Source organism: Takifugu flavidus, chromosome 8, assembly GCF_003711565.1.
Source record: "Takifugu flavidus isolate HTHZ2018 chromosome 8, ASM371156v2, whole genome shotgun sequence".
Classification (NCBI taxonomy): domain Eukaryota; kingdom Metazoa; phylum Chordata; class Actinopteri; order Tetraodontiformes; family Tetraodontidae; genus Takifugu; species Takifugu flavidus.
In genome coordinates, this window is record NC_079527.1 from 3,349,590 (window position 1) to 3,366,748 (window position 17,159).

General features: G+C 43.8%; 1 protein-coding gene across 7 annotated transcripts; it reads right to left on the reverse strand.

Annotated features, from left to right (window-relative positions):
• Nucleotides 1-1,481: 1,481 nt before the first annotated feature.
• dennd2c (DENN/MADD domain containing 2C) lies at nucleotides 1,482-16,185 on the reverse strand. 7 transcript variants are annotated; one of them, XM_057040788.1, is made up of 21 exons: nucleotides 15,924-16,185; nucleotides 15,226-15,320; nucleotides 12,665-13,705; nucleotides 12,468-12,530; nucleotides 11,289-11,413; nucleotides 10,629-10,711; nucleotides 10,376-10,534; nucleotides 9,364-9,442; nucleotides 9,082-9,126; nucleotides 8,152-8,339; nucleotides 7,790-7,899; nucleotides 6,877-6,946; nucleotides 6,320-6,397; nucleotides 5,881-6,021; nucleotides 5,502-5,650; nucleotides 4,326-4,503; nucleotides 4,096-4,137; nucleotides 3,145-3,253; nucleotides 2,810-3,052; nucleotides 2,358-2,444; nucleotides 1,482-2,277 (listed from the first exon to the last, which is right to left on the reverse strand). In XM_057040788.1, exons 3-21 carry the CDS (start codon nucleotides 13,486-13,488, stop codon nucleotides 2,255-2,257), a joined length of 2,796 nt encoding a protein of 931 aa, XP_056896768.1. In that variant the 5' UTR covers nucleotides 13,489-13,705; nucleotides 15,226-15,320; nucleotides 15,924-16,185; the 3' UTR covers nucleotides 1,482-2,254. The 7 variants fall into 7 exon arrangements, with proteins under 7 accessions (XP_056896768.1, XP_056896770.1, XP_056896769.1 ...); XM_057040790.1 differs by lacking the exon at nucleotides 15,226-15,320 and having other exon boundaries at nucleotides 10,376-10,531; XM_057040789.1 differs by lacking the exon at nucleotides 15,226-15,320 and having other exon boundaries at nucleotides 8,152-8,336.
• Nucleotides 16,186-17,159: the final 974 nt, after the last annotated feature.

Sequence of the window (17,159 nt, forward strand, 5' to 3'; positions counted from 1 at the left end):
ATGGCCAAAACATCCATCTATCATCTGCCACTTTATCACTTAACGGTCGAAGGGGGACTGGAGCCTATCCCAGCGAGCTTCAGAGAGAGGTGGGGGTGCACACCGATACCAGCTCATTGAACGGCAACACGCAGACGCAAACAAGCGTTCAGGTTCACTAAAGGTGAACTTAACCGATCCCCCACGTGCATGTCTTGACTGTGGGACAGAGAACCCACAAACTCCCCACAGAAAAGCCAAGTGGCTACTCAGACGGATTTGATATTGAGATGGCAAAGACACCTTTAACCAAATACTAGAATGGATGATGTATATGTATATATGGATGATGCCCCAGCAGGTTTACTTTGATTAATAAACAGACAATTATTAATTAGACACATTGTTTAAAAGTGCCAGGAAGCAGATGTTAAAATAAATCATCATTCTTGGGTAACAACACAATGTTCTGTATAAAGTAAAATCTTCCCCAAGACTGCAGCCTCAGCAGCAATATAAAATATATACTATGACCATCATATCTGGCTGTCTGAAACTATAGAGGTGCTCATTAATCAGAATTTGTAACCAGGATACGTGGCCTATTTACTGTATTGACAGAAGGTTCAATATAGTAGCAACCTTTAAAAATTTGTACCTGACAGATGACTGAGTGAACTCATTTAAAGCAACATGTTACATATGTTTATATGGGGTCATGCCTTATCTATCCATACTAGCGTTTTTTTTCTTTGACTAATTCTTATCTGCCCTTTCACTATAGACTCCTTTTTTAATGGCACAAATCATTCAGATGTATCTGCTTTCTTCTGCTCCTATGCAGAGGGCTATTTCTTTTCAGAGGCATATTAATCCACAATCAGCATATTATCATCTAATGTAACAAATCATATCCCTGAGCTCAGATTTCTCATTTTTAAAACTCTTATCAGGTCATGGCCAGACTCATTGGAATAGTGAGGGAATAAGTCAAACAGTTAATTGCAACACTAATCTTTATCAGCATTTGGCATAATGATACAGAATATCATGAGAGGTTGTGAGAGAATCGCTTTTATTCCTCCGCTGCCCCGGTCGGCTGGGACGCGCGGAAACACTGCCCCCGTGTGGTCACTGTGCGCCAAGCCTCGATGGGAGGAAGTGGGAGTTGTAAACATCCATGCAGGAAGCTGTCCCCGAGAAGTGCAACATCAAAGTTCCGCTTTTTAAGAAAAACCTGTTCTGCCAGAACGTTTTCAGGGAGTGATTTTCAACCTCAGTGTTTCTCTGTAGGACTGGATCCTGTTTATCTTTTCTGGCTCAAGTAGCTCCGTGACTCATACATTTGCTGCTGTGAGGGGAGACAGGAGAATTATGCTGATTTCCTAAGAAAGATGACTATTGCAAACTGTCACTTCTGCGTTCTCACTGATGTCATCAAATGAGGGGAAAATACAAAAACATACACAATACATATGCTGATTTAAAAAGACCAAATGAGCAACCTGACACTGTGCTGTTTATTTAAAAAGTGTGTAAGGCGCACCATGCTTTAATACAAAAATATTTCAAATACTGTACAATGATTGAATTTTATACAAAATGTAAACAAAATCATATTTACAACTCCAGTTATCTGGAACTAAAGAGCAGTATAGAAGGAAACGTAGATTTGTATCATCAAAATGCAGAAAAAGTTGAGGTTTGTCCTGGAGTCTGAACATTCTGACGTGCCAAAAACAAAAAAAAAGATGAAAATCTCCTGAATATAAAACTCATACCAAATGTAGAACAAAAACACACAGGCAGAAAGGAACAACTTTAAAGTCGTTGCATTAAGGAATTGCAACAAAGATAATGGGATTTAAACATTAAATTTTATAAAACATGCACCAGGTAAAAACCAAACACCCGCAACATACTTAAAAAGACTGAAATGTGGTCCTACAGTTTGCCACAGTACTAGAACTGAATCTGGCTGTACAAGTAAACAAGTTTTCAATCAAAAATCACTAAATGTTTGGGTTTAACTGAGGTTATACATCTGGAATGCGATTCTTGTATGGCCCCAATCAAAATCATTGTTTCCAGTTTGTGTCCAGTAAAACGTGTGCAGCTCTCAGGCGTGCACGCCTTCTGAGATGATATCAGACGAGCCCGGCTTTCTTTTATCTGAGCTTGTCACTATCACAATCGAAATGACGATTCTCACCCTCCCACAGCAGCATATTGTTAAAATAAAGTCTCTTAGTTCAAATCCAGAGTTTTCGTTGTGTCACTTAACTTGAAGGAGCTTACCTGGAAAAAAAAACAGAAAAATCATTAACTTTTGAGATTGAGGCATTACAATTCAAGTGCGTCCGTGAAGCAACGCCTACCTAGTCCTTTGAGGAACTTGTTGACGCCGCTCGGCTCCGGCTCCGGACACGAATCCAGATATTCGGCCACTCTGACCTCAAACAGGCCTGATAGGAGAAAGCGGAGAATCATCGAGACAGAATGTCTATTAGATTAGAGAGAAGCAGGAGAAATTCAATTTGAAATGAATAAAGAATCATTCACATGAACTTTAGGTCATTATTCTGGCATTTTCATGAGCGTGTTGACCTTGTTTTTCCGCTTAATGCCTTACATGTGACTCATTAAGTGTGATGTTATCACGCTCTTGGCCTGGTGCAAATGTGACAAATTTTAATGTTTTACACGCGATCATTTCGGAGGGGGGATGGTCAAACCTACATCAAACAATCCCCATCGGCCGGTCTAATTACCGGTTCTGTAAAAGGGCATTAAAAACCAGCTTTCAACCCTAAACGGCTGCGTCGCCTACCTCGTGCGCCCCCCTTTGCCAGCTCCTTGTCCTGGATGAACCCAGCGAACATCTGAGTGTCCATGAAAAGCTGCAGGAACTGCCGGACGCCGCGGGACGGGTGGGATTTGCGGAAACTGTCGCGTTGGAGCTCTCTGCTTCCGTTGGACGACTCCACCATGTGGAGGCCGTAATGCCCCACCAGTTCCACGAAGAACCTCACAAAGCCTTCCGACACCAGTGAGCTCAGGTCAGCCTGCTGACCTAGATGGGGCACGAGTTGGACAAAATTCACGCATGTGGACCCTTGCTGACGCAACGGACCCACCAGGTGTTGACTCGTTACATCTACGGACCTTCGCTTCCATCTCCATCCACTTGGTTCAGGATGTCTTCCCTCTCCTCCAGGATCTGCTGCAGGGCTGCCTGCAGCTTGCTGGGCAGGATGCAGTCTTCATCGCCAAGCTGTGACAGGAAGAGCCGACATAAACCCCATGATGTCATTCAGAAATATACTGTATGGAGTAGTGACAAGGCATCAATGTAAAGGCAAACGTTAAACAAGAGCACTCTTTCTGTCCATCTGTCTGTGGACATATACGGAAGTTTGTATGGGCCTCTGTCACCCCACTGGGTCATGGTTTCCCCCTCCTCTCCTCTCCTCTCCTCTCCTCTCCTCTCCTCTCCTCTCCTCTCCTCTCCTCTCCCCTCCTCTCCTCTCCTCTCCCCTCCTCCTCTCCTCTCCTCTCCTCTCTTCTCCCCTCCTCCCCTCCCCTCTCTTCTCCCCTCCCCTCCCCTCCTCCTCTCCTCTCCTCTCTTCTCCCCTCCTCCCCTCCCCTCCTCCCCTCCCTCCCCTCCCCTCCCTCTCCTCTCCTCTCTCCTCTCCTCTCCTCTCCTCTCCTCTTCCTCTCCTCTCCTCCCCTCCCCTCCCCTCCTCTCCTCTCCTCCTCTCCTCTCTCTACCCAGCCCCCCCCCATCAGCAGGAGGGTCCCTCTACATGAGCCTGGTCCTGCTAAAGGTTTCTTCCTGTTAAAGGGAAGTTTTTCCTTGCCACTGTTGCTTGTTGGGGGTCAGGCCCTGGGATTCTGGGATTCAATTTTGATTGTAAAAGACGCTATATAAATAAAGATTAATTGATTGACACAACCTGTCATCATAATCCTAATATGCACACAGAGAGATAGAGCGTAACAGCTCTGTTACCCACCAAACATTCCACATGCAAAAAGGGAACAAGTGCAGGCAAAGCAATCCCAACACTGGGACCACACCCATCGACCTCATTACAAACTGAAATGTGTACACACCTGAACGACAAACTTGTCTGCGCACAGATCCACAATGAGCACCTGGAAACAAGAGCCAGAAGGGAGAGAGGCCGTTACAGATTTTGTCAGCGATTACTCGGTGATCCTTGTAGACAGAGAAGCTATTAAGCTGCTACCAGGAAGGCCCCAAAATGCTCATGTGGTGTGATTGAGCTTAAAAAAAGGGTATGTATAGTGCACACATTTTACAAGCACAATTCCCGACTGACCTCCTCGATGGGAAGCTCCAGCAGCTGTGGTAAGCAGGGAGCCAGCACTCCGATGAGAAATGGTGTGGGGGAGCAGCTGACATCCAACATGCTGGCTGGCAGCACGGGAATGAAGGTGTGCTGCCAGGTGAAGGGGTAAAGCAGCGCCAGCACTGCGTGGCAACACCGCGATAACACGCTAGGAAGGGGGGAAAAGCAGGAGGCCATTTAGCTCTGACACAAGGCATGTGGCACATCAGTGATCTGAACCAGGTCACATCTCCTATAAAAGAACCGTGTGTTGGAATAAACAGTCTAAACTCTAGGAAAGCAGCACAAGGCATCCCGCAGGGCTCAGTTAGAGGATCGCATGCTATTTGTCCAAATTAACGCCCACACTTAATTCTACAGCTATCTCCTGGTTGGCAGTGGCTGGAAAAGTCTCGCTGGTTGCCAGACATTACACATGCCGCTTGTTAGGCAATGATGGCTACTTGTACGGGCAGTGAAACTGAATTACGGGTTTCTGTTACTTGTTATTCACGTTTAGTAATTCTCACATAAACTGGGGGCAGAGGAAGCATTACAAGGTGCTTGTAAACACTTGCCCCTGTATTACTGAGAAAAATAAGCTTTATAATAAGCTCTATCTTTTGAAGAAATTCATAGTAAAACACTGATAAAGTGACAGATGCCTAAATACGTCATTCTTTATAACTCATGAACTTGAGGCGTGTGTGTTCACAGATTAAAGATTAAGTAACTGTGCCACTTGCTGCTAACAATTGTATTATAGTTCACTCGGACACTATCAAGGATTACGTTCAGGTGTATAAAGGTGCCTGAACAGTTACTGAAACGCCACGTAATCAACACGAATCATTCAGAGGTTTGCAGAAATTAGGTTAAAGCTTATCTCTGGAATAATATGATAAAGGTAGATGGGTCAAGTGTATTTACCAGACGTGTTTACATGTCAATTTTCTGATGAATCCGATTAGCAAAGTAGGGCATAGCTTGGTCCCATGATATCAATAGGATGGGTCATTTATTTGACAAAAGACACAGGGCCCGCGTGAACCGGCTTTGACTGGCAACAGGAAGAAATTCCCTTTGTTACACTTCCTAAATAGCCAATTGTAAGAAGAATGTAATATATGGGAAGGGGTTTATCATAGTGCAGGTTTGCGGTGGTACCTGAGTGTGTCTGCGATCAAGATGACCCTCCTCTCAAGTAGAATGGAGGCGAACACCTGCAGCAGTTTGTCAACGCTGAGACACTGAAGCAGACTGTCAAAGTCCACGTGCTCCAGTCGGGAATCCACTGGTCGACACAAAGTAATTACCTTGACGACAAGGGAACGCAATGTAAATATTGAGTTATTCCACAAACCCATTAAAAACAATTGCTACTAAGCAGGACTGCTATTCCCAAGAGTTAGAATATACTGTTTGAAGCGAAACTGGCTAGCCTACTGTGCTAATATATAGTTTGCCATTTTTAGGCACTCGGTATGCAAAAAGTTGGGAAGAGCAAAACTACTAATTAACATTTCCTTTTTGGATCCACCATTACCTCATTCCCAGAGCCGGGGAGGAAGATTTTGACAGTCACCGTACGCCCTGGAGCTGGAAACGGGGCCTCCATCACGCTGCGCATGAAAGGGTAAACAAGGGCGGGGGAAATCTCCCTGCGCCTTTCTACCTCCTCCAGAATCTGCAGTGACATTGAGGCAGACAAACGACTTTATTTCCTGAAGGAACGCGTGATTAATGTGAATACGGCGGAGCAAATATGACATCTAGCTCAACACCTGGAGATAAATTCACTCTTAATGGTTTTACATTTCACTTGGCCAGTGGGGAAAACAGGCTAGGACACAGATACAGCAGACTGAACCGAGCAGCTCCGAAACTCTTCCACGTGTTTAACTCTCAACTTCAGCTACGCCAGCTGCTTTCCACTCTCTATAAAGGGAAAGGGAAGGGAGCGGTCGTTGGTGACCTTTGCTTACCTTTGCAAACAGGTTGAAACAGCCCAGTTTGCTGACAATACAGTGCACCTCAGGCAGTCTCTTCCCTTTACCGCTGGGCTTAAAGACACATATAAAGTTTCACATCAGACACACACAACATAACCAACAAACACACCTGGCTTAATAGAATCATTACATTAGAATAATGGAAACAAAATACACAGACTAAAGTCTACATGTGTTTATGGCACAAATGCTTATCACCTAAAAAAAACAGTCTTTTATATTAGGATTGGCTTTACAATACTAAACTAACACAACCCAACACTTAACAAGATAAGCACAGCATAAAAAAGGATGGACTGCACCATTCCAGCCTTAAAGGGTTCCTAAAAAAAACTATTTGCTGTTTTTTGGGGGAAAAACATGGTGGGAAGTTGAAATTCGTCTTGCTTTTGTCATTGATTCAGAAGTGTTTTCTGCTTTGTGATTCACTTCCACTCAGACATGTTGGGTAAACCCAAAACAGGCTCCGATTTCAGACACGCACGGTGCACAAGGCTCGGTGATTCATGTGTCTGCGTCTCCCCACTCACCAGAATTTTACGGCAGTAACAAAACCAACGGCTGCCGTCTTCTCCGGTCAAGACGAACGAGAACGTCTCACTGTGAAGGCGACACGGATGTGATGTTTACGTCATTTCACTATGCGGAATCGTGCTTTTCTGAAAGCTTAATATCAACACATCCTTTTGTAAAACTTCATATAAACAAGAAAATGGAAAATAGCATGCATGCATGTGTGTGTGTGTGTGTGTGTGTGCATTTTAAAGCCATCTTAAAAGAAACCGGAGCTCCTAAGATGTCTCATCAAAGAACTGTGGGACTGCATGTTATACATTCAGACATTTAATTACATCAGCTGCAACTTTAATTATCTCTGTGTGGCCGTTACCACAGATGTTTCTTATGATGTTTCTTCTTAAAATATAAATGCAAATTAACCGGCAAAAGAGCAACGGCAGATTTCCGAAATTTAAAGGAAGTGTAATAAGCAGCTAAAGAAGTAACCAGATTATGCTCTTACATATAGATCGCTCACACCGCTCTACCCTTCACTAAGCATATTTTGACATCACCACGATAGGGGTAGCCTGTATTCGGTTCAGTCGTGTAAGCAGCTGATTTTCTCAGACCCGCGTTTGGAAGACCGATGTGGAACAACTGTGTCAGCGCTGGGCTGACTCAAACCAGTAACCGTGTCTGCTGTGATCATGTAAATGTGAGTCTGGATCATAATGTCGCTGGGTCATATACCAGAGGACCAGCAACAGCAAAGTCTACGTACACGCTCTCTTAACTACGACACAGACTGAAATATAGAGTCACATTATCATATTCATTTATCACTACTTATACTAACACATGTATGGCTGTAAAATACTGTCATGTGCACTTTTGCTTCTATTCGATTGTGCGCGTGTTGTGGTCTGTCGCGTCTGACCTGACCTGGGCATGTGGGAAGAGGGCTCCCAGTTCAGGGAGTCAGGGAAGCAGAACTTGGGAATGACCTTCAGCTGATCTTCAGCCTCTCTGGAAAGACGTGATGACTTCTCAAACTGAAACACAGGGCCTCCAGTTAACAGTGGTTCTCCTGTGAGCTGGCCCAAACTAAATCATCATGTAATCACATAGACTGGATCATTTAACGGACAATAGAACAACTGAAGGACAGGTGTTAGTAAAAATCTGAATAAGAAGCAGCTTTGTTTAAAATTTGTCCGGAAAAAAAAAAAAGATTATTTCTTTTAATACAGGACGATGACAGAATTACAGTCCAGCTCTGGAAAAAGCAAAAATCTTGTTCTCACCATTTTGGGAAACTGCTGCGTGATTTCAGGGGAATAGTTGTTTCCTGACGAGCTTTTTCTCAATGACACCACCACAAAAATCTGGAAAAGCTGCTGCTGCTGCCGCTGGATCAAGTCCTTCTCCAGCGTGCGGTAGCCTGGGTGCGGTTTTAAAGTGGACTGGATGTAAACTGATCTCTTGGGACCTGCTGGACACGAAGAGGAAACTTAATCCCTAATCCTGGGCGGTTTTACACCGAAGAACACTGATTTAGTGTGATTATGAATTTGCTTGTGCAAAGTGTAACTGGGAGGATGAGTGGTTACAAATGATTCAAAACAAACAACACTGAGCCCCAAAATTTAATCTAGTACTTCCGCTAAGTATAATTGACAATTGCAAACGTTAGCCTGTGAAAAACTAAAAAGAATTGAATGATTACAGTGAAAACTTTAATAATTAAATATAAATCTACTTCAGCTATCATGGCTGCTGAGTGATCGCAGCCCAGAGAAGCTTAAACGGAGTTAATAAATTAGTAAACTATTTCTGTTCTTTTGTTCAAACCGTTCTAGAGTTTCCTCTTAGTTTTGGTTATAGTTTTACCCCCATGGGGCCAGCAAGACCAGAGTGAAAAGGAAAATGTTTATTGTAAATGAATCATATTTAAATACCAGATTGTTAAATGAAGTCTGTCTGAGGGTAAAAGAAGTAGAAAACTGTTTATAGGAGATCTTTGATATTTAATACGGCTCATTTTGCCAGGGAAAGTAAACAATATAATCCTGAATGAAACTAAACATCGCTGCATATTACCCTAAAGCAGCGCTTCTCAAATAGTGGGGCGCGCCCCCCTGGGGCTAAATGTTTTCTTCTTCCTGGGGGGGCGTAACAGAAAATAATTGAGAAGCACTGCCCTAAAGGAACAAATGGTGTGTCAGAGGTTTTACCTTTGTTGTTGTCCTCGGGGTCGCTCTCCGTCCCACTGGTCTCCTCTGTGGATGTAAATGAAAAGAAAGAGAAATTATGAAGAAGTGGTGGGATGGAAGAGACTTGAGCAGCCACAATCAGATACAGGAAGTCGGTGTGTTGCTTTAGCAGCTACACCTTCTGCAGCTGCATTTGGGTCTAGCCTCAAAAGCAGGTTTGTTACCGCAGCCATCTCTGCCGAATTTGACAGGCATGTTGATATGGGGGATGTTATGTGGCTTCTGTCGACGTGACTGCATTACCTCGCACCGAGATGCCCTGGTTCTTCACTCTCTTTCTCCCTCGCTTGTCATCAAAGATGGTATCGATCTTGTTGATGTACTGGGCAAGAGGAGGAGAATACAAACAAGTTCTGAGCCTCAGTGGTTTCTACTGTCAGGGAATCATGAACCACCACTGCTTAGTGGGAGGTTTTTGTTCCCCTTATGTTGCTACATTCTTGCATTAATGTCCCTGAAGAGCAGAGATTATGGTTTAATTGTAAAGGTTAACTGAGGTCCTGCATTAATCCACTCAAGTTGGTCTCAGCGTGCAAACATGCTCATACAGGAAGTTAAAACTTATCTTTGAGACGACATACTGAGCACTGTCACCAGTGGAGACTGACTTTTGACAAAATAAGGACAAACTACTGAGATAAAGGGAGTGCTGTCAGGCAGAAACATGCACAACAAATTAATGTTCTGTCTGTTTTCCCCATCCATTTAAATCTAAGGAGGAGGAGGAGGAGGAAACAAGTTAACAGAATGCTTTTAGCATTATTGTCACGACTACTATGTTTATTAATCTTCTGGTACAAGTTTAGTGTAAAATGCTGACTAAATTACTGCCGCCTCAAATGTTATTCAAAAATAAACAGGACTGACATTTGTCAAACGCAATAGTGGATGCAGTCAAGCCGGTTCTGTAGCCACAAAGCCTTTTTTGGTTTGTCGCAGTTAAATAAACGTAGCCATTACTGTACCTTATCACTAAAGTTCCTCAGCTCAGAGTTCACTCCTTCCTCTGCCATTTGTCGAAATTAATGCGTTCTGTCTGAATTCTCATGAGTGATCACACATGCTCCTCCACCGCGCTCTCGCTCTGGCAACGGTGGCTCTTTCCTGCTCAGCGAGTCGCCTCCCCTTTCTTTTGTTCACAGCCCAACGCATGATTCAGCAGAGTGAATAACGCGCTGTCGCTCTAGAGCGCAGCGTCAGAGGAATATGCATCAGTCGGCAGGGTAGCGCGTGACGTAATCCGTTCGCTGCTTACCTGAGGCGTCCTCTGGAGCTTTTGAGTGCCTATGCGGCGAGAAGCGGCGATCTTGGCGCCGTCCGCGCTAAGGGCCGGTTTCGGCGTTGCCAACGACTGGAACCTCTTCTTCTCCACTTTGTTTGCGTAGCCTTGCAACATTTGGTTTTTATGAGGCTGCTGAAAAAACAATTGCAGCATTGTGACACGTTAACACCCGACTTGCCTCACCTGGAATATCATGGATTATATAAACAGTATGGATTATCTTTACCTTTACAGCCTGTGACCTCCCAATTGGGAGGCACATGGGAGATAACTTGACATCATCATAGGGGTTATCTCTGGTCACTTCACCTAGGGGATATGATGAGAGAAGATAAGATTAAATGGCCAAACGTTGCTATGTTACGAGCCACCTTCTTTCATTTTCATTCCCAACTTTGGAGTGGAATGAAAATGCATGAAAATTCTTCAACTTCAAGATCCAAATATAGACACAGATGCTGTTACACATTTATGTCCATCTGTTTTGAATTATGTAGCTGGGGAGTCAGATGAAGTTTAGAATATGTTCCCTGGATTATAAAATTTGGCTTACTTGGTTACGAACACACAGCACAGCCCACATAGCTGAGACACGTGTGCTTCTTGGATAATTCTCTTTTCCCCCTCTCTAGGGTATACTCAGTAATCTTTTTCATTGGCCACGATTAATATGTTGCTCAGCAGGCAATGTCATGACAATAAACACAAGTTCTGAACAGGTTGCCAAGCATTAGATGGGCACAAAGACACCCAACAGTGTTAATAACTTCCGGCCTTTGTCTTATTCTGAACAAATCTGGAGCTCATTCTCTTAGCTAGAAATATATGTGACACAGAGAGACAAAACTACAAACTCAGCTCATGTCCAACGAGGTCTTGGACTTACAAACAATGTCCTCGTAAATATTGTCATCCGAGTAAGCGTGACAAAGGTTTGAGCGCCCGCCTTTGCCTGCCGGGGGGCTTTGCTTCAACGTTAGTCGAGCTGCATCCTCGTACTCAAAGGACTTCCTGTGGTGTAAGGGGAGAGGAAGGAACACAGTGAAAAGCAAGGTTTATAGCTTCAGTAAAATGAGTCTCTTTATTACCAAAGAGCATCATTATACTCAGGTCAAACATGTCAGACAGTTTTAGCCACTGTCACAATGACAAAATACATACGGCAAGACATTTTGATTAATGTGATGGTAGTTGTTTCAACTGCCATAGTCACAACTGTGTTGCTTTCATCATCTGAAGGTGAAGAGGTTGGTCCACTCCAGTCACTTCCTTTTTAAGGGACCGTTGAACGAATCCAATCCAACCATGATTTAATCTGCCACCAGTTACAATACAGTCACGGAGACTTTATGACGTCTGCTCCAAGGTCAGTACACGAGAATTCCTAAAACACTCAAATTGGTTTGAGCAAAAGTAGCTAAAGTTGCTGCAGACACAACCCAAGAGCCACTTTCTAAGTACCATCTAATGGTAATACACTATAGGCTCTTAAACTGGGGCATTTACTGTCTTTTAAGCAGCAGGATTACTGTCACCTTAATCAGCGATGAGCAGAGACACGGGGGGGGGGGGGAGCTCTGTGTCCTGTGTTGACATATTTTTGGGACTTTTTTGGTTGGTAATCACTGTTTTGAAAGTGGGGGTTTCCATATTTGGGTGGTTTTCTTGAATAGAAGTTACAGTATATTCCAATAAATCAGCACCTTTGAGAATGATATCACTAACAGCCGATGGGACACCATCCTAACCACAGGATATCCATTTCTTACTTTAAGTGAGGAATTCAATGTATTCTATTTGGAAAAAAAAAAGCAACGGGGGTTACAACAGATTCGGCTGTTGCAGAACTCACTTTGAGTACAAGTGAGTGATTGCTAGAAGTGCTAGTAAAAGTCAACTCCTGTTGCCAGAACTACATTATTACAACCTGTAGCGCACAGGTTCCTCGCTGCAAGTGCATGAGAGCGTGTTTAGATGACAACCCTGGAAATTGTGGGCTGTTCGGGAACTAGGCCACATCCAGACAACAGTGAACAATGCAGCCAGATATCATGTGACATCATACCTGGACTCCAGCCAGTAATTGGATGCAGCTTCCTCCCTCCGAAAAGACTCTGACACAGATATTCTATGAACATTCAACGATTTGTTTTAGCGCGTCTGGGATCTGTTTTAGACCTGCTCATCTAAAAAAGAGGTTCAGACCCAATAAAGCACTTCAGAACACTCCACTTTCTGTTTTTGACAGACATCTGTGCCCACCTGCTCTTTTTGTGCCTCAAAAGCCCGTTAATCTTCGGGACGGGACACGGAGGAGGGGGAACAGTCGGCGGGGCGCCTGTCCTCGTGCCTCCAACACTATTGCCATTGGCTCCTCGGTACTGAAATGTCCGTAGTGGTTTAGGAGGAGCCTGAGCCCCACCCAGAGGGTCCCTGCCTTTCTCCCACAGCAGCCTGTCCCCCTCAAGCTTCCGCCAGAATCCTCTTGAAGTGTAGAAGTTCCCAGCCGGCATGTTGTCTTCTTGGAAATCGGTAGATAGAGGTAGAGGTTTGGAAGCTATTTCAACAGGCGAGATAGGATCCACTTTTGAGTTGTCCTTGACTAGAAGGATTGGCGTACCGGAGGCGTTAGCAATGTTAGCTTCCAGTTTGGGAGGCGTAAATCTCTGAGCTGTTAGTGGTTTATTTCCTGTTGTTGTTGTCGTAAAGTCACTGAAACACTTCAGCACTGGCTCTGACCTTCTACCAATCATGCTTTGTTGGCTTTTTGATGGCCCATCCCAAAATTCGAGGCTCTTTGAGAGGCTGACCTTGGCGCTCGGCTTCACCCCCAACGCTCCATTGCCCAGGACATCTCCTGACATTCTTCGGGATGCAGAGGGAGGGTTCGCCTTCACCCCAGCCTCCTGGTTGCTGCCCTGCTGGCTGCGACCTTCCCACTGCGAAATCTTCTCACGGATGTTGATTCCCTGCCTGTGAGAGGGATGCCTTGCCGACGGGCTGCTCTGCCACGCAGCTGTGGTGTCTTTCTGCTGTTCGACCTCACTACCCCCTCGCCTGCCTTGCTCCAGCCTCAGAGCAAGCATGTTGAGAGGGGGCAAGAGTCAGCCAACCCTCAGTCCTCCATTAGTGGATGCATCACGGATGTCCGGTAAAGGTAAAAAAACAACTAAATCCGTTGTTAATTACTTTAAATAAAAGTGATTGTGTCACGGTTTGTTGCGGAAAAGCTTTCTTTATGTCTTCATTTGTCTTCTTGCATTAGCAGACTCTCATTGTTCCCCTTCGGATTCTTCTGTGAACCTAAACATAAAAGAGAAGACAGAAATTACTCAGCTGTCACTGGAGTGACAGAACAAGTCCAGACAGCCCACTGTTGGGTCAAAGGTATAGAGAGGCAACACAGGAGGAGGTGTTTCTTTCTGAAGCAAAACACATAGGAACAAGAAGTCTGGGAGGCAGAGAAGGTCAAAAAGAGCGGGCTGCTGTCAAGGCCAGTTTACAAAGATAAATCAGGGAAATGCAGCGAAGAACAATGGTATACCAAAAAAAAAATATATATATGGCATTTTCTTTTGCTGTTGTGTGCTGCACCTACCCTCCAATAGCCCCGGGGGAATTCTAACTTTTCTGTAGACGTCGCTTTGTCAAAAGCACAGCAATATGCAAATACAGCAAATACGTCAAATACGTGGTTGAAATGGTCTAAATATGTGGTTTAAATAATGCCCAAGCGTAAATAATGGACATTTAAATGATTGTATAGCATTTATCAGCAAGAACACGCACTAATCTCTACACATGCAGGCAGATAACTAGAGGAATCTTGGGAAAATGTGTCAGTCACACCTCTCTGGAATAAAGTTTTCACTACTGGACAAAGCATGAAGAATGTGGGTGATAACAGGAAGACATGCTACATATGCTGTAGTATATTGATACTATGTAGAATATATAGGGGAAATGCGTAGCCATTAGAATCCTATCGTACAATGTACACATCTACTACATATTAAAATGCCGTGACACACAGAGAGTGCCTGTAAAGCCGTTTGTTGACATGCAACTTCAAATCATGCTGCCTGTTGACATCTGTGCGGTCACTGTACAGCAGCTACTAGCTTGCTGGAACCAAACCATTTGGACACGTTGCACATGACGACAGTGGCTCTGAGAGGATGGAAGAGGGGGGAGACAGTGAAATTCCAACCACACAGTTCACGTCCATAATGAAGCTACGAGCTGCATTCCTGCAAAACTGTGCAAGTGGGGTATGGTAGGAATAAATTCAGCTGAAGACAGTGGGCCAGTCAGCCTCGCAAGCAACGCCCTTAATGGGGTTGGCCCAATAATAGTCTGCGCAATGACAATGCAAGACCCAAACTGACCTATTTGCATGATTTATCTGCATGCAGTTGTACAGGAAGGCAAGAGTTGCATTTCCTGAGCGGCAGGAAGAAGGATTAACCAGGCTGTCCATAATTATGGTGCAGATAGGTTTGCACCCCCTTATTTGAGCTATGTTTAGATAATGTATATCCAAACCCTTTGAATATAATCAACCATTTGAAATGTGGTATATTCATCAATATGCAACTGTCCAACATATTTCCGTAGTTGCCTCTAAACATACCAAACAAGAGTATCAGAGAGGCAAACTGTGTTGCAATATCAAGTGAGTCACCGATGTACAGTATATGGGGCTGTAGATAGTGTAGAAAGCCAGTGAAGCACACTGACTCACACAGCAGACAGGGAACAAGCTGAAACACCCTGTCACCTCCTGGAAGCCAAATTAAAGCTAATTGCATCTTGAAAGCTACCACAGGACTGGCTTTCCAAGACATGCGACATGACGCAGCACGTTCCAGGTGAGCTCTGGTGCAGCTGCAGTTCACCATCAACAGGGAGATTAAAGCTGTAACAGAAAAAAGGAGGGTTCGGACACAAGTCAGAGAACTTGTTTTAGGGTGGCTGAGCCATCCGCACCCATCAAAAGCCTTTCTTTTTGACAGATGAGTCAGATGAGAAGAGCTTTGTTCCAAATGCACTTTTGGAAATTAAAAGTTACATTTATTTAAAGAAATAAATAAATCAATGTTGGTGGTGGGTAAACACTTTTCTCCCAAGTTATAAATGCAATTTATCTGTTTTTACCTCAAAACTGGGAACCCTGGAATGGGGAAAAAGGGTCCCTCAGATGATTCCCGACATTTCTGTTAAACCAGTAACCTTCCATGTTTCCCATTTTCCTATCAGTTTATAATTGACAAAAAACTAACTACTGCTCTATTGGCAGAGAAAAGGTTCCGGGTTTAACATAGTAGGGCTGTTTTCTCCGCATTGCCCTGGGAAAAGTAAAATAACGGGAATAAATGCAGAATCCACAACACTCGCTACTTATCTAAATTGAAGCATATGCATCGAGCTTGATAGAATCCTGACTGCGACAGAGATCTATCCCCTTTTGGTAAAATCCCACCTCGGAGGAGAAGAAAATGATGCATAGCTTGTGACTTACCCATCGCAGGAACATTACTCGCGTTCTTCCCTCATTTCCTTTGATCGATTGAACGCCAATAAAGTCCCGAGCGTTCGGGTTCGGACAGGCAGGCAGCCGGCCTTACGAGACTTCCTCCGGTGGTTCCAGATAACTCAGTGGAAAATATGATACGGTAACAGGGATGAGAAACGTGTAGCCGGGCTGTACACAATAGCAGAAAACAGCCAGACAGAGAAAAGTCACGCAGGATACCCCACCATTCTTTCCTACTCCACAGAAATCCGGGAGGAAACATCGTAGTTCCGGTTACCGCTTTCAAAATAAAAGACTTTAAGGCGTCTCCGCCAATAATTCCATAGTCCTTAATATATTTATCTTTCTGCATTGTATGTGGCTCATAGCTTGTTGATGATATTACGGATGGAAAAGATAACGTGTATGTATGAAGAAAATAAAACTTTGCGTCGTCATGATCATAGATTACATCATCTGGGATCACGTGTTATAATTCTACCGTTTTAAAATCAAAGTCATAGCCACGCGCACCCAATCATTGCAATTATGCGTTAATTTTGCTCTATATTGATAGACACAATAAACCTTTCTTTTCTCGGCAAGGGGCGCGATTTCCGGTTTCCTCAGTCTGTTTTGGGTAACTTGATGCAACTCCGACTGTGAGAAAGTTTGGTTGAATCCTCTCGATCCCAGAAGGAAGACGTCATCAGCTCAACTCCTGCAACTGTCAATTACGAAAAAATACTGATGTGTTCAAGTGTGCTGGGAAATGTCGTAATTCTTCATCTCCACTGTCGAGGGAACATTTCTAACGCAAACCGGCTGGTGAAAATGTGTTTATACACTTGCCTTAAACCAGAATTGAAAACCTCGTTTTACAGCGGAACATTTAACTGCAGGCATCTGTTGTTGTTTGTTTTTTGTGTGTGTTTTTATTTGACCGCACATGGTTTATGTTTACCTGAAGCCTCAACATAGATAAATCAACAAAATAATTACTCTTTAATGCAGAAATTCATTTGAGTAGACTAGATTGTTTGACAGATTGACTAGATTATTATATAATATTATATGATGTAACCTTTTAGTTTTAGTGGGAACCTAATTTGGAATTTATCGGAAATTTCAACTCTCTACAGGCTGTGGTAACACTGATTTATTATGCCACATGTTGCACAAGTACTTTATTTTTCGCAACTTGCACATGATGCAGGACCAAATGTGAGCGGTTTGACATTT